The sequence below is a fragment of the Leishmania braziliensis genome, chromosome 36 (assembly GCF_000002845.2).
Source record: "Leishmania braziliensis MHOM/BR/75/M2904 complete genome, chromosome 36".
Taxonomy (NCBI): domain Eukaryota; phylum Euglenozoa; class Kinetoplastea; order Trypanosomatida; family Trypanosomatidae; genus Leishmania; species Leishmania braziliensis.
The window spans coordinates 2,441,659-2,463,187 of NC_009327.2; the positions used below are offsets into that span (position 1 = coordinate 2,441,659).

A 21,529-nucleotide genomic window follows, 5' to 3' on the forward strand; every position below is an offset into this window, starting at 1 on the left:
GAACTCTGAGTTGGCTAACTATACAAGAAGAAGCGTCAGCCACCATACACACACAGCTGAAATAAACACGAATTGCCCTCAGTTTTCCTTCTCTTTTTTCGAGTGGTAGTGAAGAATCTCCCACTTTTTGCAGCTTTTTTTTTCGCCATTATTGCCTGCGAGAGGGGGAAGTTTGTGATATGAAGGGGGAGGTGGCCACGTCAGGAGGTGCTTTCTGTGTGCCTTCTTTGATTAGAAAAGCACGTGGCAACATTCATCCGCCTACCACGAACTCTCTGCTTGCTACACTCCTTCGTTCTCCCCTCCTCTCTCCCTCCTTCGGGTACGTTCATGGACCTCGAAAGCTCTGAGCTACTGCATCTCTCCCCCCCCCCACACACACACACACCGATCCCTGCCGCTCTGGCCACAGCGCGTTGTTGTGTTTGCTTGTCTTTGATCTCTGTGATACATTGTCACCCTCTACGTATGCCATCAATTTCAGAGATTAGAGCCGAGCCATCTACGGTTGGCAGTGTATCGTCGCAGTAGCACGCGGAGTGAGCGTGTCCGTGTAGTGCACCTGTGCTCTCGTACAGGACCGAGATGAAGACAGAGACGAGAGGTGAGAGAAGGTGCTGGCGTTCAGTGAGGCGGAGGAGAAAGTACACAAATAAAATTCAAACCATACACATGGACACGAAGAAAGGAAACGCAGCTTGAGACTGTGACAGACATTGAGAGCAGACACGTGGAGATGAGTAGGCACAGGCTTACATGCAGCCTATCTTGTGATAGAGTCGCTGAGAGGAGACTCTTTCACAAGCAGATCTGTGCTCATGCATGCTCACGGGTGGAATACAGACACGTTCTAGGTGAGGGGACAGGCCAACAGCAAAGCCATTATTTAGGTCAAGCGAGTGTGGAGAAAAGGGGAGAGGGAACGGAAAAACATGATAGAAGTTGCTCAACTAGAATGACACTTGCGTTGGGGGAGGGCAAAGCAGCAGTGATGAAAGATAATGCATCTTCAGTGTCATTGCATGGAACGGGCGGACACCACAAGAGAGAGAGACGAGCATAAACGTGAGAGTAGAACAGCGTATGAATTGGAGGGGAAGGGATGGCAACAGAAGCACATGCGCACACCACCTCACAAAAACGAAGACGAGGGGAGATGAGAGGTGCATCGAGTATAAGGCGCTACCGAGCGCTGCTTTCGGGTCACAAACCACTCCGTTGGTGCCATGAGGTAACACTTTGGTACCCCTTTATGGCAGCTCTGCCGACCACCCACGTTCGCATCACGTAATAAGTGCGAGAAAAAGCTGCACGACATCGTGAGGTGAAGTACAGGTAGAGGGAAAGGGAAAAAAAGGGAGTGAGAACAACGCTGTCTTTGCGTGTAGTTACCACTGCTGCTGCCTTTCTTTTCTTGGTGAGCGCGAGCGTATAGGTGCGTGGGTACGGCTGCATCGCTAGAGGGCACGGAATAGTCGCCCCTCCCACAGCTCTGCGTGGCGGAGGCGGAAAGTGGTTACGCAAAGTCATCACCCATCCTCATCGCTACTGCCGCCACCCTCGCTATCGTCCCCTTGGTTGCCCAGCACGCACACGGCGCGCTTCAGTGCGTCTTTGCCGGGGAACTTGCTCGTGGGCTCAGTCACCAGCACAGGAACCGGCGACACAACATACCGTGTGTCCTTCCACACAAGCCACATACCAACGATGCCAGACACGAAGCCGCACAAGTACTCGAGGGTCTTGACCGGGTGGTAGCTCGGTATCCACTTGAAGTACACGTACATATCGCACAGAGACCGCACAATCAGCGCGTTCGACACTCTCATGTTCAGGCTGGCGTGCAAGCGCTGCTGCGGGGTTGCGGCGTCACGCAGCGCCTGTTGCAGCGCAGAGCGATGAGTGAGCTCCATCATCAGAGAGCATGACAGAGAGAGGGACTTGAAAAAGCGGTAGAAAAATGAAAACAACTCGCGGCTCCAGTTGTGGAAGGCGACCTTCTGTAGGTAGTTGAGATCGCCGCTCAGCTGCTCTGGGACTCGAAAGAAGAAGGAGAGACAGGTGAACACCCAGTGCCAGAACTCCATTCGATCCTTCATGGCGAACATCTTCAGTCCTTGCCTGAGCGTCATTGCCGGGCGGCCAAAGTTGCAAAGCATTCGGCACTCAACCATACGGTCAGCTATATGAAAGTATTTTTTCTTATCCTGCGCGTCACTGCTGTGAAGCATACACAGACGCGCAATGTTGAGCGCTGTCTTCAACATCATGTCTACGCCTATCCCCTTCTTCTGGTAATCGCTGAGGGCAACGAGGAAAGGGACGAGCGTGACGGAGCTGTCATTGTCGGTGAGCGGCGCGCTCATTCGCGCTAGACAAACGAAACGAGAAAGAGCGGCAAAGGCACACACACACACACACACACACACACACACACACACGAAAAGACAACCACGTCGGCCGCGTCCGTTGCCTGTAAAGGGGAAGACAGACCAAAAGTCACAAACGACGCGAAAAGAGATTCGACGCAGCACCACAGGGCCCCAATGATGAGTCCGGTTGCCTAGAGGACTAGGCAAAAGAGGTGAGAAAACAGCCTGGTTATTGTCTTCCTCGATATTTGAAACACAATTCCGTCCTTCGCGTAGTTGTTTCTGTCTGTTTACGCTGAGCACAGCAACAGCAAAAAGGGGGACTTCCTGCAGCAACAACTGAGCACACATGCACAACGCTACGAACGAGTGGGAAGCGATAAGCAACACACAAGAGCTACGGAATGGAGGAGTTGTGAGGGAAACGAAGGAGCAACACCACAGAAGAAGAGGCGTGGCGCCCTTTCTTCTACCGAGTGGCAACAAAAATGTTTTGTCAAGAGCCAAAAGAGAAGCGAAGAAAAACGCGCGGAACAGCAAAGATGGTGAACTAAAAAGAGTGCAAAAAAAAAAAAAGGGCGGCAAAGCCCCTCTTTTGGGGGAAGAGGGTGGCGCTGCAAGCACACACACACACACACACACACACACACACACGTCGCGAGAGAGATGCAACTGATGGGTGAGTGATCGATTGCGCTGATTAGTGGGTGGTCGCAGCAGCAGACGAGAAAGAGAACTTCGATATGTTCCTTAATTGGTGATATAAGTTGTTGTTTTCCTCTTTGTGTGTGTGTGTGCTGGGGTGTCCTGGGAAAGTGGCAAAGTGAAAGGAGTAAGCCAAAGCACGAGAGAGGCGCACAACACCCTTCACGCCCTGCACGTGCACTTCTTTTAATTTTTTTGCGTTCTTCTTGCCAAGTACAGAATTGGCACGCACAAAAAGCCCGCCAAGTTTTAAAACGAGAGCCAGGCTAAATTACCTCTGAAGAAGTGAGCGCGGTTTCACACGCGTGTCTCTGTGTCTCGGTGTACACAGGGTATGTATGCGTGTGATAAGCTTTGGTGCGCGCCGTGACTTGTGTGAATCGCTTCGTGGTGCCCGTATGACGGTGTGCGTGACGGTGCACCGTAAGGGGCAGTAAGTGGAGAGGAAGCGGGAAGAAAAAGAAGCGGGTGAAACGAAACCGAAGCCATACAACCGGAGGCTGTAGAAGGGAAAGGAGGGGGGGGGGTAAACGTGCGTTTTGCGCGTACCAGAGTGACGAGGATGAGAGCAGAAAGTGTAGAAAGAGGGGAGAAGCCGAACACACACACACACAGATGCTCACCCCTCCTCCAACGTTTGACGTACTTGTATTTACCCTCGCGCGGTGGAAACAAGAGGGAAAGATACGAACAGGAGCGCCTTGTTGTTCTTCCCGGCGCTGAATACAGCCGGTAACGTAGATAGGAGAGAGAGGGAGAGGGAGTTTCCAGACGGCTCTGCGGGTAGAAGTTGTGGCAAGGCTAGTGGTTCGGTTTTGCGTCATGTTTCAAGCACACAGGGGGAAAGACGAACGGAAAGAGGGAAGACCAGGCAGCGGGGGGGGGGGGGGGTGAAGGATGTATGTAGAAGAGGACCAAGAAATCGAATTCCTCGAAAAGAAAATGGAAGTAAAATCAGTCGATCCACTTCACCCATCGCCCCGTACGTACGCGGCGCATAGCTCGACGCAGGTGCGTTGAAAACGCGCCAAAAGCGCAACTGGCGACAACGCATGCCGCAATGTCGCTGTGGATGAGAGGAGCGAGGGGCAGGCGTGTCAGACCCGGGCGGGGGAGAAAGAATAAACTTGCGAGCAGTGCGGTCGATGGCACTTTAGCGTGTCATTCCATCTCGAAAATAGCAATGGGGAAAAAAAGAAGCGAAAGGGAAGCGCACAAACGAAGGTTGTGACCCGCTGACTCTCCAAGAGACGAGGTGAGAGTACGGCGGCAACGGCGATTGATAGCCATGCTGGCAGCATCGAAAACGGCTATCCCAGAGGAAGCCATCTGCAGACCCTGTTCACTGTCGCTAGTAAACATCGCAACACACGTACAAACCAAGGGAACACGAGAACTTCACGCTCGTATAACAGCGCTGTTCCTCGAGAAAATAACAACAGAAAAACGGTAACAAAGTGTAATGGGCACACAGGGGGAGAGAAATGGGGAAGAAAAGCGAGGACAAGTGAGACGCCCATGTGAAGACGAGAACAAGTATGGCTGCACTAGAGTAAATCCCGTCACCTCTTTATCTTTCGCTGTCCTCTCTGCACCCTCTCTCTCTCACACATCTTCGTAGTCGCTGAAGGGAGAAAGAAGGAGGCACATACAAAGTGACCCACATTCGATGCCCCCTGTCATTCCTCCTCGGAGCTGGGTAGCATGTTGATGTCCTGCTGGCCATCCTCGAGGGCAACGGAGAGCTGTGGACCCTCGTCCTCGTCCACAGCTCGGGCATTGAAGTCAGTGTCCATATCAGCACAGTTCTCGATACTGTAGTAGAGTTTCCGCTTCATAACCTCTAGCGTGCTGTAGTCTGGCACCTCAATAGCGAAGAAGCACGTCGCCGCACGTGGAAGAATCGTGTCGGCATCGGCCTGCGTGGTAAGGGGCAGAATACGTAGCTTCACCGGCATCCGATCGCGTCCCGACACAAAACGGAGAAAAAGTCGCCGCTGTAGCGGCGTGGCCTCTTCGAGCGCCTTCCATAACAACTGCACACGTCGATCCTCACTTGTCAAGCCTTCGTAAGACGCCCCCTTACGCAGCTCCTCTGGCGTATAGTCCGCCTGCCCACACACGCGCAGCTCCAACTCCTCCGGAGTCAAGAGCAGCACGGCCACCTCCGGCACCACCGACAACAGTCCTTCTCGCATCCTGTGCAGCTGCAGGTCAAACTCGTGGAGCCGCGCCTGCAGCAACGCCTCGGCATACTCGTTGCTGCGTGCCAGCGTCACTCGCGTCTGCGCCCCTCCCTCAATCAGCTCCTTTGTCGAGTGGTCGCTCAGCTGCGTTACGAAGAATTCATCACCGAAGACGTCTTCGAAGAGCTCCGTTTCGGTGCCCCCTGCCTCAACCCCGTCTGTCGGTGCCACAGGCGTGGATGCAGCACTGAGGGTGCGGAACTCGCGAATGCACTGCACACAGATCGCATCGACTTGCTCGACCTCTGTCTCCGTGATGGGGTAGGCGCACAGGTAGCGCCACACTAGTGGCGGAAGAAACAAATCGAGCGGGTCCTCGCTCCGCAGCGCACCACCGACTAGCTTACCAATGAATACAAATGCCTCCAGGTCGTAGGAGGAACAGGCAGAAGCGGCCGGCACGTACGCCTCGCGGTGGCTTCCAGTGTTATGCACGTGGTTTGCGGTGGGCACAAAGAACGGCAGACGGCCGGACATGAGCTCGCGGCACATCTCGCTCAGGTGCTCGCGAAAAGGACCGCCCGCGTCCTCGGCACCCTCGCCAAGGAAAACAGTGCTCCAGAAACGCTGGTGGGTCTGAAAAACGCGTGACGAGTGGGAGCCTAGCAGGGCGAAGGTTTGACCAAACACCGAAGACTTGATCGACTGCCTCTCCGTGTGCGCCTTGGCACGGTTAATGCAGATGCGGTACTGCTCTGAGCGCACTGAGGATACGCTGAGCAAGCTCTCAACAAGCTTCCGCCGCACAGAGCGGAATAGCAGCGTGCGCAGCGATAGAAACAAAAGAGTCATGAGTGTCGGGTGAGCTGTGTTGAGAGCCAAAAATGGAAGAAGGGCGTTGACAACTTTGCTGACGGCTCGCAGCACCTTGAATATGTCCCACGAGCGCTCCGCTACCGTAGCAGCGCTGACCCCGCCGCTGCCATGGTCAGGGTACGCGAAGGTGGCGAGATAGTGTGCCAGCTCCTCCTCGGCGTTCTTCGTGAACGACTGCGTGACGTCGCTTGAGAAGTTGTCGATGGCGTGGACGACGAGACGATATGGAAGCAAGTTCTTCTCAAACGCATCCATGGACCACAACCGTGCTGTTTCTATCGGTGCAGTGGCGAGAATACGCGGAGCAGGAGAAGCTCTGCCGACACTCACCGCCGTAGTCACACTACCGCCCATCGTGGGGTGAACGCCGCGGAGCACTCGCCACGCTTCCTGCATCGCTGCCATGCGTTGCTGCGTACTCGCTGCCGAGGCGTTGTTATAGAACGTGTCCATCCGCTCATTCCACGAATCCGGCACCCCGAGGGGATTGAAGCCCTCCGGCTTGTATTTGAACGGCAAGGAGCCGAAGTTGAAGCTCACAGCACCACCAGAGCGGAGTGACACCGCCGGGACGTAATAGAGCCCCTGTGGGACATCGTGAAAGGTGCACGTCTCCGTCAGCGGCGACTCGGACTCGAGGGCAGATGTGCCGGTGATGGGACGGCCGTTCAGGAAAAAACTCAGCTCTCCGTGGGTCATGTCCACTGCACAGCCCACCACGTCGCCGGTAGCCCACCGCCGCGGCATGCTCACCGGTTCCGGTACACCGCGATGCCACATGACACGCCGAAACAGGTCAACCGACCAGGACGTAGAGGAGTCCCCAACCCCGTGGCCGTTGCCGTGAGGTGCCTCGCCCCTCTGCATCCACCCGATCTGCATCAGACCCTGGGTCTTCAAGGTCACCTCAAAGTACCACGCACCGGCCCCTACTGCGCAGTCCCCCGTCACAGTCTCGAAATCAAGTCCCGTGTTCTTCACATCTTCCATGTCCACCTGCACGTTCGCAGAGGCCTGCACTGACACGTGCGCCGGGCCCACCCGCTCCGTGCAACCGGCAAATGGGTCCGCCTCCTCGTAATAAAATGGCGGCAGGGGATAGCGGCCACCAGTGAGAAGGTGAGCAGCAATGTCCTGCAGTGAGCGCATCTGGTTGTATGGGAACATCGTGCCCAGAGAGAGGTTAGCTGGGTCCAAGGGCAAACAGCCGGACGGTACCTCGTGCTCGAAGTAGGCCGCCCCGAAATTGAGTGACACCGAGTCCGCCTGCCTCATCGACACATACGGGTAGTAGGCAACTGGTGCGGAGCTGCGCGCAAGCGCGCGGTGCCTGGGGTGTCGATGACTGCTGTGGGCGGTGCCACCACCCTCGGGACGCTCCTCCGCTACACTGGAAGGATCCATCTCCTCGTCGCTGCTGTCGATCGCGAATGCCGTCGAAGGAAATGAGGAGGGGTTCGCAACAGCGGCGCCTTCGATGGAGGCAGCCTCTGGTCCAAAGGTAAAGCTCACCGCCTGGACCCCATTCACGAGGATCGTGCACCGCTGCTCTGGTATGTCAATGACGATACCCAGATAATCCCTGCTGAACCACAGCGGTGCGCTTCGCGAGCTCGGCGGTAAAGACAACTGTTGTTGCTGCTCCGCCGAGTGAAACGTACCAGTGCAGCCATTGAAAGTGACCGGCTCACGCTCCTGCATTGCAGCGCTTGTCGGCGGCAACGGTGTCTCCTGGTCACCGAAAGCAGTGAATGGGATAGGCAGCACACCAACTGAAAGGTCGCCCGTCCCGCCGATTCGCAGTTCGTAGTACCATCGACCTGCAGTGAGAGGCACTCCAGCCACCACCGAACCACCAGTGCCCTCACTCCGCAGAATGCACACCCCGTCGCTGTTCCATTCGAGCGAGAGAGACTGCGGGTTGCAAACCTTCTGAATGCTCACCCGGTCGGCGGCAGTGTCTCGCTGACGGTACAGCTGCAGCTGCTCTTGTCGGTGACGCAGAAAATCCGTAGTGGCCCTACTTTCCTCTACGCTGGCGTCCGTCAGCGGTGGTGCACTCTGGGCGGTGGTCCTATCAAGCGCACCAGAACCTTTGTTTGACTGGGCGCCATCCTGCACTCGCGGCGTTCGCGCGGCCTCCCAGCACTGGTCTACATCCCGCTGCATAACGTAGGCCTCCATGCTCATCTGAATAAAGCGGCCGAGCACACGCTGCGTAGGGAGACGGCGGCGGTAGTGGCGCAGTGCCATGCGGCGAACGTCGTGCAGGAGCAACGGCAACGACAGCGGCGGTGGGGTTGTACGGAAGCGCTGACTGAACAAGAGCAGGTGGTTGAGGCAAGAGAAAGCAAGAAGTCGCGTTTTACTAGTATTACGCTGCGCCACGGTCTGCAGAGCCTTGAGACACTCCACCGACCAAACGCACGCCACTGCCGAGCTGGCCGGAGAGTCAAGTGTGAGAAAGGCGGAGAGTGCGCTTTGAAAGAGACGCATCGCCCGCAGCTGCGGTTGGTAATCGTGAACGACAGCGATACGATGGCCCCAGTTGAATGACTCCGCTGCCGATCGCACTGCCAGGAAGAACTGCGGCAAGCACACCTCAAACGAGGAAAGCGCTGTGCTGCAGAACTCGGATAGCATCGATCCCAGCGTTCGGTCAGCAGAGACGGTTACAATTCTCCAGCTGGCCACGCTACGCTCATCCACGAACACAGCGTAGGAGCGCTGGCCTGGCATCTGCACCCTGTACACATTCGAGGCAAACGGCCGCTGAGGGTGCGCCGACTCAAATATGCGAGTGTGCGGCGACCGCTGGGCAATGCGGAGCAACTCCATCAGTAACGCATTCCCCATATCCCACATTGCCTTCACTTTCGCAGCATTCTCGGTACGGCCGCGGCTCACGCGACACAGAGACGCCCACATCTCATCTAGCAGTGTCGTCATATTCTTGCCCGATGTCGACACAGCCCAGTGTGCCAGCCGTGCTACGCAGACGTCATCTTTGAGGGCATGCATGATGTGCTGATCCGACTCAGACAAGCCCTCAGAGGACTTTACCACGCGACACAGTGCATGAGCCAATATGTGAGCACTGTAGAAAGCTGCCAGTTGGCGATGGCAGCTTGAGCAAATGCTGAGCAGCTGCTCACGAGACTGGGAACGCTTCCTGTACCACAGTACAGGCTGCTGTGATGGCAGCGGCTCACTAAGCACGCGAAGGTCAGTCTCCTCCGACTCGCTACCGAAGTCCAGTTCCTGCGCGAACGCCTCGTGGACCTGGCTGTGGCAAACGGCTGCCTCTTCAGACTTGTCAAAGTAGCCCACGTCCCCCTCCGTCCAGATGTCCAGCACAACCGCTGCGAGAGCTTTCGCCGCGTTCTCGACGCCGGTTCGTGTCGTCTTCAGCAGCAGCGCTACGTGCGACTCCAAAAACAACGACAAGGACGAGTTCAGGCGTCGCAGCTGGTCCACCATAGCCGGCCGCAAGGCGAGTTCGTAGACCCGAAAGTTCTTGATGTCGCCGACGAAGGCGCTGGAGCTGAGTTGCTGAGGAATGCCACCGAGTCGCAGCTCCTCCTGCAAAAGAGAGCCGCCGCCAGTCTTCATCGACCGGGTGTCGAGCAGCAGCCCACCACGGAAAAGAGAGAGGGTAGTGCCGGATTGCACAAAGGTCACGTGAATCCACCTGCTGAGGTCGGCTTCAGACAAGGCGAAGGTGCAAATGGTTGCTGGGTCGGCGGGGTCGAGCTCCGATTCGCCGCCAGGTAGACAGGGAAGCCACCCAAACTCCAAATTACCCTTCGTAATGCGGGCCACCATTTCCAGCGCTGTCGCAGCAGAGCCGCCGCGCAGCATCTGTGCAAAGAGAATTTGATGTCGCTCGATGTTTGTCATGCGCAGTGCAAGATCCACCGTGAAACTCAGTCCCACTGGAGCAGCCGCCACCAGGCGCACGCACCCCCCATTGAAGTGAATCGTGTCGAACATCTCTCGCTCGGCTGGCACAAATAGAGCATCTGGCGTAGAGGACGCCGAAAGTCGAGACCCCATCTGAGTGAAGGCGGTGATAGAAAGCCGGGGCGGCCCTGCGTCTTCATCGCCAATGCCTTCCTCCTCGTCGATGCCATCCAACCCCTGCGGGGGGTACGGGGAGCGTGTGCCGAGCTCCGAGTCGTCCTCCTCCTCCGCCGCCTCACTACCCTCGTCATCCTCATCCTCGTAGGTTATATCAGGATCGTCGTGGGCTTGGCCTAGCAGAGGGCGGTGGAGAACAGGGTCGAGAGCTGCAAAGGTCCGCAGCCGCATCGACGAAGAAGGGAACGTAGGGGAAGCGACGCTGTTGCCAACCCACATGTGGCTGCGCCTTGCGTTCCCTCGTGACCCCAGCCGCTCCTTTTCGCCGCTGCCAACCCAATTTCCACGGTCTGTCCGAATCGCGCTGAGCGTGTTTCGGGGAAGCCCGCGACGCTGTCGGCACTGGAGCAGACCCCACAAGCTCAACACGAGCTCTAGCCGAACCTGATCCACGTTAGACGTGACATCGTCGGCCATCCCAGTCAGCATCGAGAGAGAGTCAATCAGCTCTGGCGGCACCGACACGACGTGGCGTTCCACGCAGCGAAGCAGTACACAGGATAACTGAGCGACAAGACACACATCTTCACTCGACCGCGTCGCTGACGTCACCGCTAGAAACCACGCTTGCGCCAGCTGCGTCACCGCCTTGGCGAGCTCTAGGTGGGCCGTGTCTCCCTTGATTGGAAAGGTGTCATTGGGAGGCTCGTCCCCGCGCAGGGTGGCGTGCACAAAGCGCAGGGGGAGCCTCTTGATGACGCGCGTAGTCATGGTGGACTGCATGGTTGTTGCTGCCCCCGTCTTTGACGCGTCGCCTGCTTGCACCTCCAGAACTTCACACATCTCCTCCGACCACGAGGCTTGCAGGAGTAGCACGGGAGCGATGGTGTGCGCGTCGAGATGTGCCATAACAATATCACCCGGCACAGCCAGCCTGGGCATACCACCAAGAATGGCGAGGCTGAGCACAATATCACGCATGCTGGTTTTGCCGCCTCCGCCTTTTCCCTGATCGCCTTTAGGAATTTGCAGGCCAGCGCTCAGCGTGTACTGAAGCCACGACTGTAACGCCGTTTGCCAGGCGTGATGGCTACGCTCGTCGTGGTCGTTGTTGAGGTGTTGCAGCAGCGACAATGCGAGCCAGTGTGCCGTGTCGCAGGAAGTTATCATGCTCACGGGTGCGTTGCCTTCCAGCATATGTCGAGTCTCGGAGGCAGACATGCAGGTGTCGCCAGTGGTAATGATGCAACTTGCCAGATGAAGGAGCACGTGAAGAAAGTTCGGCAGCGAGGGAGGAGTTGGCGAGGCAGTTGCAGCACTGGACGGCCCGGCGCGCGCCGCACACGAGGTCGGTGTTTTGGCACTCGCCGCATCCTCCTTTCTTGAATCAACTGCCGGAGCGGCAGCGAGAGCAACTGTCGGCGGTGTTAGATACATAGTGTAGTACCACGCCATCAGAAGCGCCGTCACCGCCTCGCTCTCCTCCGCGCTGAAGAGAACGACACGTGAAGTGGTCAAGAGCCACTGCGTCACCATCTTCGCAAGCAGCGCTGCAATGCGGCTGGTGTAACGGGCAATGACATCTTCTGGCACGCCCCGAAGAAGTTTGCACAGCAGTGTCAGATGACCGAGTAAAGTCGTCACATACCGGGCTGGAAGCGGCAGTTGTGAAAGGGGCACCTCTGCCGAGGGAGCCAAGGCGCCGACAAGGGCATCGAGGCAGCGCCCTACCGTTTCCGCAAGCTCTGACATCGAAGTGGGTGCAATGAAGACGACCTGGGATGCAGCTTCACGCATCACCGTCGCTGCGCGCATAGATAAGAGGCGAAACGCATCCCATCCGTCCCACGAAACTTCCAACTCCAAACGCGGACCCAAGTGGCGCGCACCAGAAGCGAGTTCCGTTGGTGACACCACGCGCAACACAGCTGGGGCAGCTTTTTCAGGCCCGCTCTGGTAAACAAATGGACGCGCCCCAAAGTTCACGAGCACACAGCCTTTTCCCTTCATGCCTATGAGTGGGCTGAGTTGCTCCGATGTCACCATGGCCTTGACGGAGTAGACAGACTTGCCGTTTCGGGTCCAGAAAATGTCACCCGTCTCGCGGTCCCAACCGCAGCCAACAACGTCACCCATACCGAAGGTGGAGCCGATCGCACGCACATTGCGGTTGGTGTACACGGCTCCTTCAAGTCCATCGTACGCGAACGAGTCTGCGTCCCAGCCTGGCATCTGTGAGAGAGTGTAGTCCGCTGGCCCTAAACCAACACTCACGTACCCGCCCTGGTAGAGATCCACCACATGAACCTCGTAGTAGTACGACGCGGCTTCCTTGCGTACCGACTTTATCCAGCTGCATGGAGCGACGCAGCTGCCGCGGCCGCCGGAGGAATGCAGCGTCAGACCAGCAGCCCCGACAGTCATGGTGGAGGCGCACCCGGCCGAAGAGAGCTTCATGGACCGCAGTGCCCACGGCAAAGAGCCGTTCACTCGCTCATGCAGCAGCTCTGGGGACCCGTCTAAGGTCCAGAGACGGCGCATTACCTCGGCGGAGGCGCTGGTGGCTCGCAGCTTGCGAAGATCCGTGCGGCGAAAGGGGCAAGAAAAAAGGGCTGCCAATAGAAGTACCCACGGCTGCCTCTGCTTCACCACTTCCTGGTACGCCTTCACAGCCGCCTCAAGCAGTAAGAAAAAGGCGCCTTGCAGTCGAGTGTGCTGCTCCATCGAGCATCCGTCGACGCCGTCAGCGTAGTGCCAGCCGCACAGGGTCCGTGCGATCACAGGGTGCAACACACGCGCCAGTAGTGCACTGTGCCGCGCTTCCTCAGTGAGCTGCCACAGAAGCTGAAGGCCAACAAGACGATACTGCGCCTTTTTCGATCGCCACGCCACGGCGTCCTTCATCTCTGACGTGCTCACCTCACTTTGGAAGCAAGCAATGATCTCAGCGCCGACATTCAGGTCCGCCACTTCCTCGCGTGACGACATGAGCGCCTTTAGTTGCCGCATCGCCTTCCAGTTCTTAAAGAGCCGCCGCCACCGCTGCCGCTGGGTCGCTTGTGCAGCATGCGAGCTAGGGGTACTGCAGGCGCGAGCCCTCGATGAGGAAGAGGAAAGAGTCCCTCCCACCTGCCCTGCGCCGACCTCGTCGTCTCCCACCTCGGTGATCGGCTCGAACAACGCCAGAAACACAGCACGCTCCCGCATCTTTGCCACGTACTCCTTCGACTCCTGCCGCTTTGACAGGCACCACGGCCGCAATTTGAGTACCAGCTGGAAAGCAGGGAGGAGGCTCTCGGGTGTGGCCTCACGTAGCGCCTGCGTCGGCAGCAGCAGTGCACAAAAGGCAGCCATTAACTGTCGCTCAGCCTCGCGCAGCTGTTCATCACGTACTATACGCAAGGCTGAGACGTCCCTCATCTGCAACTCCTCAAACACTCGACTGAGTATGCCAACGCCACTTTGAAGATTCTTGATGAGGACGTCACGCTCTGTGTTCAGCCGGCGCTGACCGTTACACAGCACACTCATGTACGACGGTCTAGGCGACGCCGAAGCTGCTTGCAACCCACCCCAGGCTGTAGAAGCCGCCGCCACCGACGCTGACACTACGTCTTGCGAGGAGGGGAGGGGGTTGAGCAACGTGCACCCTAGCTGGGCTAGCGAGTAGGTGAGAGCAACGCACAGACGCGAGGCCCAGCGTTTCGCCTCTTCACCGGCAAAACGGTCAATGAGCATGAGAAGGGATTCTCGGCACCTTTGAAGCGACGCCGAACAAGCAGCGAGGGCGGATGTCGGGAGCAGTGGCAGGGACACAGCGAACGAGGCAAGCAGCGCTCCTATTGGGCTGAGCTGCAGGCACTTGAGAAACGTATCCTCCGCGTCGGGAAGCTGGCGCAACGCCGTCGACACTGCGTCAATCATTTTTTCGCAGCAACGCAGGAGCGCGGTGCTGTATGCGCACTGCAACGTCTCCAGCCGCTCCGCATTCCCGTCCATGCCACAGCCCGACAGCAGCACCTCCGCCAAAACTTCCAAGCAGTGGCTTGTCCGCAGCAGGCCGTCGGCGCTCTTCACGCGCAGCGAGCGGTTCACTTGGTACATGGCCTCTTGATACAGGGCAGAAAATAGAGAGGACAACTGGCTGGCGGGCTGTGAGGAGAGCAGGTCGCAGCACGTATGCAGAGAGCTGTAGAGCGTCAGCAAGCAGCAGTAAACCGTCTCTGCCGCAGACCCTCGGGGCTTGCCTGATTGTTCCTCTAGGAACAGCAGTCGGCTGCCCTCTTTCAGGAAACACTGGCAACAGCATCGAAGGAGTGCCAAGGAAGACGGAGCGTACAAACAACTGCAGCGAAGTGCAAACAGTATGACGGATTCGCGCAGCTGCGATGTCTCCAAGGACATCACAGAGCCATCCGTCTCCTCGCCATCTGTCACTGCCCGCAACAGCTGATCCACTGAGTCGTAGCATCCACCTACGCGAAGAGCGAAGTCAACCGGTGAGCTATACAGCCGAGCGAGTAGGTTCACCTGAAGCAGAGTACAGGTCTGGTGCACCAGATCGAAGTCGCGCTGTGAAGTCGGTACCGAGGACGCCTGCTGGGCCACCCGAAGCAGTAGGGTTAGCACCGCATCGTCGGGGTCGAGTACAAAAGGTGGAACTACTGCGGCCCAGGCAGATTGATCCGTCAGGTACTGCACGGCCCTCAGGATCCGCTGGGCGTGTGCGGTGCTGCGCTCTAGAACCGCTTTTCCGCACTGCCACGCAGTCGTGTACGGTGCGTATGGAGCTGCTTCGCTGTGGCCCGCATACGCCCACATCTCCCACAGAAACACCTGCGGCACTGCGCTGGTGGTGGTAGCAGCAGCGGTTGCACCGCTCAAGGGCGTCGCAACCGCGCAGCAACACAGAGACTTGCGTGCGAGGTCCGCAGAGACGCCTTTTACACGCCAAGAGAGCGGCAGCTCGACGCTGCGCTGCGCTACAAGGCACCGCCGGTCACGAGCGTAGTCGAACACGCACAGTGTGTGATCAGAGCGCACGCCGGCGATGGTGTACGACTCCTGCGATGCCGCGAAGAACACCTCATCTGCCTCCTCGATCCAGGCCTGTGGCACAAAATCAAGCACCTGCCGGCTGTCAAGGGAATCCTCCAGAACTGGAAACGAATCCACCGCGCACCAGTATGGCTCTCCGTAGGGTAAGAGAGCGTGCTCGTGGTGCGCGGTGTAGTCCATGATCACATTACCGTATCCTTCGTTGAGTGGGAAGTACGCACAGAGGCCGTCCTCGTTGCCAAACAGCGGACGCCGCGCGTCTCGCGCGAGCTCCGCGGCGGTGCGGGTGTGCTGCCAAACGCGCACCTCTGCTGCGAACCCAATAAAACTCTTGCCCACGACACACTTGGCGTGGGCGATGGCATTGGGTGAAACAAGAGCTGGCTGCCGACTGACCAGCTCGTGATCGAGCCACAGCTCCCACGCCGCTCCATTGAAGTTGAGAGCGACATGCCACCAGCGTTCCAGCACGGAGAGCTTGCCGGCAGAGTTGTACATTGCAAAAGATGATCCCAAGCGCGGTGTGCGAGCACCACCGCGCCACCGAACCCCGTCGCCGACAGGCTCCAGCCCAAGAAGTACCTCATCCACACTCTTGTCACCGATGGAAAAGAAAATCTGGTCTTTTGCCACGCTGCGCGGAAACACCCACATCTCAATGCAGAACGGGTGAAATTTATCTTTGAGAGTCACACGCCCCGCTGAGACGGAAACGGACTTGGTGAAGTGGAAAGCAGCGCGACGATGCAACGCCGCATTGAAGGATGGGCTGCGCAAAAGAGGGGCAAACTCCATCGTCCCCGCAGTGCCGAGGAGTGCATCCAGAGAGATCTCACCCACGTAGAGACAGCCGCGTGTGCGCTGCAGGGGATGAGAGGAAACAAGACAGCATAGCGCATTCCTCTCCGCTACACAGAAGTGGAAGCGCACCTCCGCCAGCGAGAGGCCAGTTGTGCGCAACGCTAGACGGCCATGACACTCCTCATCAGGACCTTCTCGGTGAACAGAAAAGTGCCAGAAGTGCTCATCTCGCCCGAGAGCTCGAATGCACAGAGCGACACCTTCGCTGAGGTATAAAACAACATCCCCGCGCCGTCCTGGAAGCTGCTGCACGCTGCGCTGCATGAGGCGAGTGCCCATCGTTCCCAAGGCTTCGTAGCGAGCAACGTGCGTGTCACCCAGAAGGAGAAAAGTACGGCCGTGCGCCGAGCATTGCAACGAATCCTTCGGCTGGAACTGAGCGGGCAGCACAAGGGTTTTCACAAGAAAATCAGACATCGTCGCCGTCGAGACGCTGACGCACTGCGACGATGGCTTGGCCGGAAACACGGCAGGGTCTAGAGTACGAAGAGCGGAAGGAGCCACTAAGCACTTCAGTAACAAGGACAGGCGACCGCTGCGCAGCGCCAAACCGAGCTTCGTACGCGCGACAGCCATGCGCAATTGATCATTCAACTCATCCTCCCTGGCGTGTGCTTCGACAATGCGAAAGAGCTCCATACACGATTGCGATGAAGCAAGATCCCAGTTCACATGTGCGACACTGTCGAGCAGCACTGATGAGTATACCCCCTTTTCGTCACAATCTGTGACGGCACCGAGTAGTGCGATGGTGCTTAGCAGACTTGTGTGTTCATCTTGTGCGGGTAGGTAAGCCCCCATCGACTCAATGGCTTCACTCAATCGATCGCGAATTTTCGTCGACGACACTAAGGAAAGTTTGACTTTCCTAAAACGAAGTTCAAACACACGCTCGATACGCGTGGAGTGGGCGTAAAGGCGCCTCTTCACACCAGAAAGAAGGCTGCGCTGCAGACTTGGCACCAGTGGTGCCTCCAAAAGAAAACTTGGCACGCTAGCCTCATCAGAAGTCATAGAGGAAACGTCAGTCAATACATCAGCTTCGTGATCGTCGGTGGCGACAACGCTGTCAATGATATCTGCCACACTTAGCAGCCCCCAATCATCGGCATGACTTCCGGAGATCATTACACCGCTTCTCTTGGGGATGATTGTGGCACCTGAAATGCGCGCTGAGAGGAATCGCCAACCGGAGTAACAGGAAGGAGTATAAACACAAAAAGGAATGCCCAATAGATGCACAGACCCTTTCAGCTGACACAGCTCCTCTTCAAGAGAAAAAAAGCAGGTGCGCAAGATGAGGACGTGCAGTCGAATCAGAGGGCAGAGCCCACGCAGCACTCATCTATAATTCTCTCCACTATTCTGAGGATACGCAGAAAATGTCGAACAAAAGGGTCGAAAAGCACAACTTTTTTTTCTTTTTGAGCGTTAGCGTGTGTGTGTGTGCATGTGAAAGTGTAATGCCTTAAAAGACCTTTTTTTCTTCCCGGTGCAGGGGCCAAGTGCGCGCCTCTCTTCAGAAGGGCAATGTGATTGCATTCCAAGTACCTCTGTCCAACAACAACGACAACAAAAAGGGGGGGGTTGGAAGCAATAGAGAGGTGACATTCAGCAAAGCAGCCGTTTCCGCGTCAATCGTGAAAAAAAAGAGTAGAAGCCAGCGGGCGCCACCGGCCTCTGCTCCAGAAACAAGAGGAAAAAAAAGGGCTAGGTAAAATGAGACTGCTCTCAATTCGCCCCCTCGTTTCGTGTGCAATTGTGCAGACCAGCAGCAACGAGATACTCCTCTTACCCTTCACACCATCATATCCTTTTCCTTGCTTTTCTCTCTCTCGTCATACACGATGTTCACGTAGTGCAGCAGTTCAGAAGCTCTTTACTTATCTCTTGAGTGTATCATCATCACTTATGGCAAGAGAAGAGGAAAGGAGAAAAAAAAAAAACAAGAGGGAATGTCACGCCTTCTCCGTTTCAAGCGTCAGAAAAAAAGGCGCGTATTTCAGCCACCTGTGGCGTCCTAAATTCGTCGGGAAGAGTTGCAGAGTCCACATCGATACCCAGACGCTCGCAGGCGTTGAGCAAGCACGCCCGAGCAGCAGCTTCCGGAAACAAACAGTAGTGGTAAGCGTACAGTGTGTCAGAGAGTGCAATGGCGACGCGCCCAACGCATTCACGAATCTTGAGAGGCAATGGTCGATGCACCACGAGTCTCTTAAGCTCCAGTCGAAGACAGCCTTCAATCAGTACGACGTGCGGTCTAACGAACTCAAGGATAAGCATTTCGACAGCGACAATATCGGTTTCATTTGAGACCGACCGCAGCTGACCTAAAGTGGGGCATTTAGCACTCATTCGACTAATGTGAAGGGCGTAGGACAAAGAGGCAGAGAAAAGGACATCCTGTGGTACTTCTATATGCAGCGTTGCACATGTGAGGTGATAAACTACAGCCGCGCGGTTTCTTATGCTGCGTGAGCACTTCAGCTGATGAAATGGGTGTGGTTGCCTCTCGCGATGCGAGGAATCAATCTGTTCACACATTACAAAGTCATTCCCCGAGATATGAGTAGTTATAATCATTGGGGGGAGGGGGGGGGGGCTGAAGACAAGAGGGTAATAGAGAAGGTAAACCATAGAAAAGAGGAGGGAAGACTGAAACTTTCATGAGGGAGGGAAATAGAAAGTACTCCAAACACAATGGCAGCGCTCCAAGCTTACGAAGTAAATCTTAATCAAGTGGCATGTGCGTCAAGAAGCTTCACAAGAGTGGGAGGGACTCCTCTTCCGGATATCGGCATCAAAGGCTAGCCAAAGACTCCTACACGCCAGTTGTATTCCACCAGTGAGCAGCACCATGTCTTCCTTTTCTTGTTCGTTACAGACCAAAAAAGAAGATACTTCTTTTCAGCTTGACATCGGCCACAGACCCTAACAATAAACGGCGAAAGCAAAAAAGGATCTCGGCGGTGCCTGCACACCAAGAGAACCACAACACCATCGTACGCTGTTGTTATTATTGCTTTAGCTAGTCTCGATAGCAGAGTCTGTAATAGTATCAGAGATCTGAATGCCGTGCATCATGCTCACAGCAAAAGTCAGTACACCAATCAGCCCAACGCCCACGGTAATCCCAGTCGCGGCGGTGCTGGACATAGCAATGGTCACAGTTGTGTCGTTAGTCACCTCCGCCTCGGCGGCAAAGCACAGAGTTGCTACCAGAGACACGATCAGAACGAAAAATGTTGCCCTCATGGATGCTGCTGTTTTCAGTTCAATATCGATAGATTGAGTTCTTGAAGATGCTGACCAATTCGTGTAGCTTTCACTTGCATCGATTACTTTTGACAGAGGAACAAGGTCGAGGCGTTCGTATATACCATTGCAGTAAGAGAAAAGCGAGAGCTATTATCTGTTTTTTTTTCTCTGCTTGACAAATCCTTTTCTATTCCTCTTGAGTTGATGCAAGGAGAAATTCTTTCCTTGAGTTTATGAGTATGTGTGTTGCGGCTGCCAAGAACCTGTTCCGCCAGAACGTCGTTCAATTTGAGAGACAAATGAGGAGTAGAAGATTTGAGGTTGAGTAGTGCAAGAAAAAAAAAAGGAAGAAAAGAAAGTTGTGGTGCACGTTTCGGGTTTGAGCTTCGCAGAGTTCGACAAATGCGTATGACATTTTGTATGTGAAGCCCTGGGCAGTTTTCGATAAGGTCCACAACATTACTGGTGAAAAACAACTTTCTGGCCGGTTATCTTTTCGTTACGAATTTATTCGATGCGTACAGCAGAGACGGTATGCTGTCAGGGAGCAGAATGAGAGGCTCAGTTTTCATCCTTTGGCTTGATGTGGCGCAGATACCACGCAGACCACGAGGAGCGTTCCCCTTCAGGAATCGAAGCATAGCTCTGATAATCTGCAGTGTCACGCTTTAGCTTCAGCCAGCGCCGAATCGTCTCCTCGCCCGCAGCGTCATCACCTAGAAGTTCACCTTCTAGAAGAGGAACATCACCCACATCCACGTGCTGCAATCGGTCGGCTGTGCACTCATCTAACAACAGGTCATCAAGCAGCTCATCTATCACTGAGTGACCCTCATTCAAATCTGCAGGAATGTCGCCAGTGGAGCTAAGATCTTCAAAAATTTTGGCGCAGTGAATCTCTTTTATTGCACTGCGGTTGATGATGGCTCTCTGACGAATGGCATCATGAATCGGAACCCGCTTCTTTAAGTCACTGAGGAATTCCATCGCAGTATCCCGGCGCTCCTGAAGGTACCTCTGCTTCCATTGAAACCCATCCGAGCCGTCTGAGAAGCTTGAAAACACTCGCTTTGAATCCGTCACAATTCCAGTCACGACCGCCACAAGTGATCGGACACAAGTGCCACGTTTCATGAATCCTCACTATCCGCGCCACGCCCCGAGGCCAATGATTTCCTTCCGTTAGGGTGAAGGTGAAAAAAAAAGTGAATGTCAGGAAAAGAAATGGATGATAAAAGAGAGAGTGAGGTAGGCACATGGAAGGCGGCGCACAGAGAAAGAAGCGAAGAGAAAGCAATGTCTAAAGGTATAATGCATTTCCACAAACGTTGCCAAGTTCTCCTAAAATGCGACTTTCCTATTGCCATGGACAATCATGCCGATCTGGTCTCTCCCCGCTTGCACTCTCGATAGGACTTCACTCAAACAGGTAGACCTACGTATCCCCTTGTTGCCGCTACCCAAGAATCCCTGTCTCCCCATCGCTAGTACACCTGTACTACGCCCCACATGGTTAGTGGCAAGCAACGAGGTGGCCCGTCCGCAAGATTATGCTCTGAGCTTATATCGTCATCTGTGATGAAAATGGCCAAGAAACGAAGGAAGCTAGCAAGACGTGCAATCGCCCTTGCCACTCTTTTCCATACCGCAGGAGGCCTTTTCCGATGGATTCCAAAGCGCATGTGCTGTCAATCTAAACAGGTAAATGTGCCGCGATGTGCGCGGCAAGGGCCCGAAGACCTAGTCCTACAGTCCACGTTTCAGCCTCCATAATCATGTATAGCGTCGTAACGCACGGTTCACCAGTGAGGCAAAGCACACCACTTTCAGAAGGAAAAGCAGCTTCTCAGCAAGACAAGGGTGCATCCGTAACCATAGTCGCCATTGAACCCTCCCTCCCTCTTTCCGAACACAAAACGTGACGGGTTTCCCTTTACGAGATCCAGTAAGTATGCAGCCTGCCTAAAAGACACTCCCGAAAGGCTCCACTCCATCAGAACGCAGTTTCACGCTTCTCGTTAGCGTGCTCCAACGCCTACGAGCAACCCTGAACAGCAAGTAAAGCAGAACAAGCAAGACGCCTGACACGGGGACGCCAGAGATGGCTGATGATCGAAAAACGCCCACATCGCT

At 55.7% G+C, this 21,529-nt stretch overlaps 4 protein-coding genes across 4 annotated transcripts; all 4 read right to left on the reverse strand.

Moving 5' to 3' along the window:
- Nucleotides 1-1,529: 1,529 nt before the first annotated feature.
- On the reverse strand, nucleotides 1,530-2,366 carry LBRM_35_6630 (conserved hypothetical protein; the record flags this gene model as incomplete). Its single annotated transcript, XM_001569225.1, has 1 exon — nucleotides 1,530-2,366. The coding sequence occupies one exon, from the start codon at nucleotides 2,364-2,366 to the stop codon at nucleotides 1,530-1,532; it is 837 nt and encodes a 278-aa protein (XP_001569275.1).
- A 2,390-nt stretch (nucleotides 2,367-4,756) lies between these two features.
- Nucleotides 4,757-17,266, reverse strand: LBRM_35_6640 (putative ubiquitin-protein ligase; the record flags this gene model as incomplete). The annotated part of the gene is made up of 1 exon (XM_001569226.2): nucleotides 4,757-17,266. One exon carries the CDS (start codon nucleotides 17,264-17,266, stop codon nucleotides 4,757-4,759), a length of 12,510 nt encoding a protein of 4,169 aa, XP_001569276.2.
- Nucleotides 17,267-18,112: 846 nt separating this feature from the next.
- On the reverse strand, nucleotides 18,113-18,775 carry LBRM_35_6650 (conserved hypothetical protein; the record flags this gene model as incomplete). The annotated part of the gene is made up of 1 exon (XM_001569227.1): nucleotides 18,113-18,775. The coding sequence occupies one exon, from the start codon at nucleotides 18,773-18,775 to the stop codon at nucleotides 18,113-18,115; it is 663 nt and encodes a 220-aa protein (XP_001569277.1).
- A 1,182-nt stretch (nucleotides 18,776-19,957) lies between these two features.
- LBRM_35_6660 (conserved hypothetical protein) lies at nucleotides 19,958-20,530 on the reverse strand (the record flags this gene model as incomplete). Its single annotated transcript, XM_001569228.1, has 1 exon — nucleotides 19,958-20,530. One exon carries the CDS (start codon nucleotides 20,528-20,530, stop codon nucleotides 19,958-19,960), a length of 573 nt encoding a protein of 190 aa, XP_001569278.1.
- Between the last annotated feature and the right edge of the window lie 999 nt (nucleotides 20,531-21,529).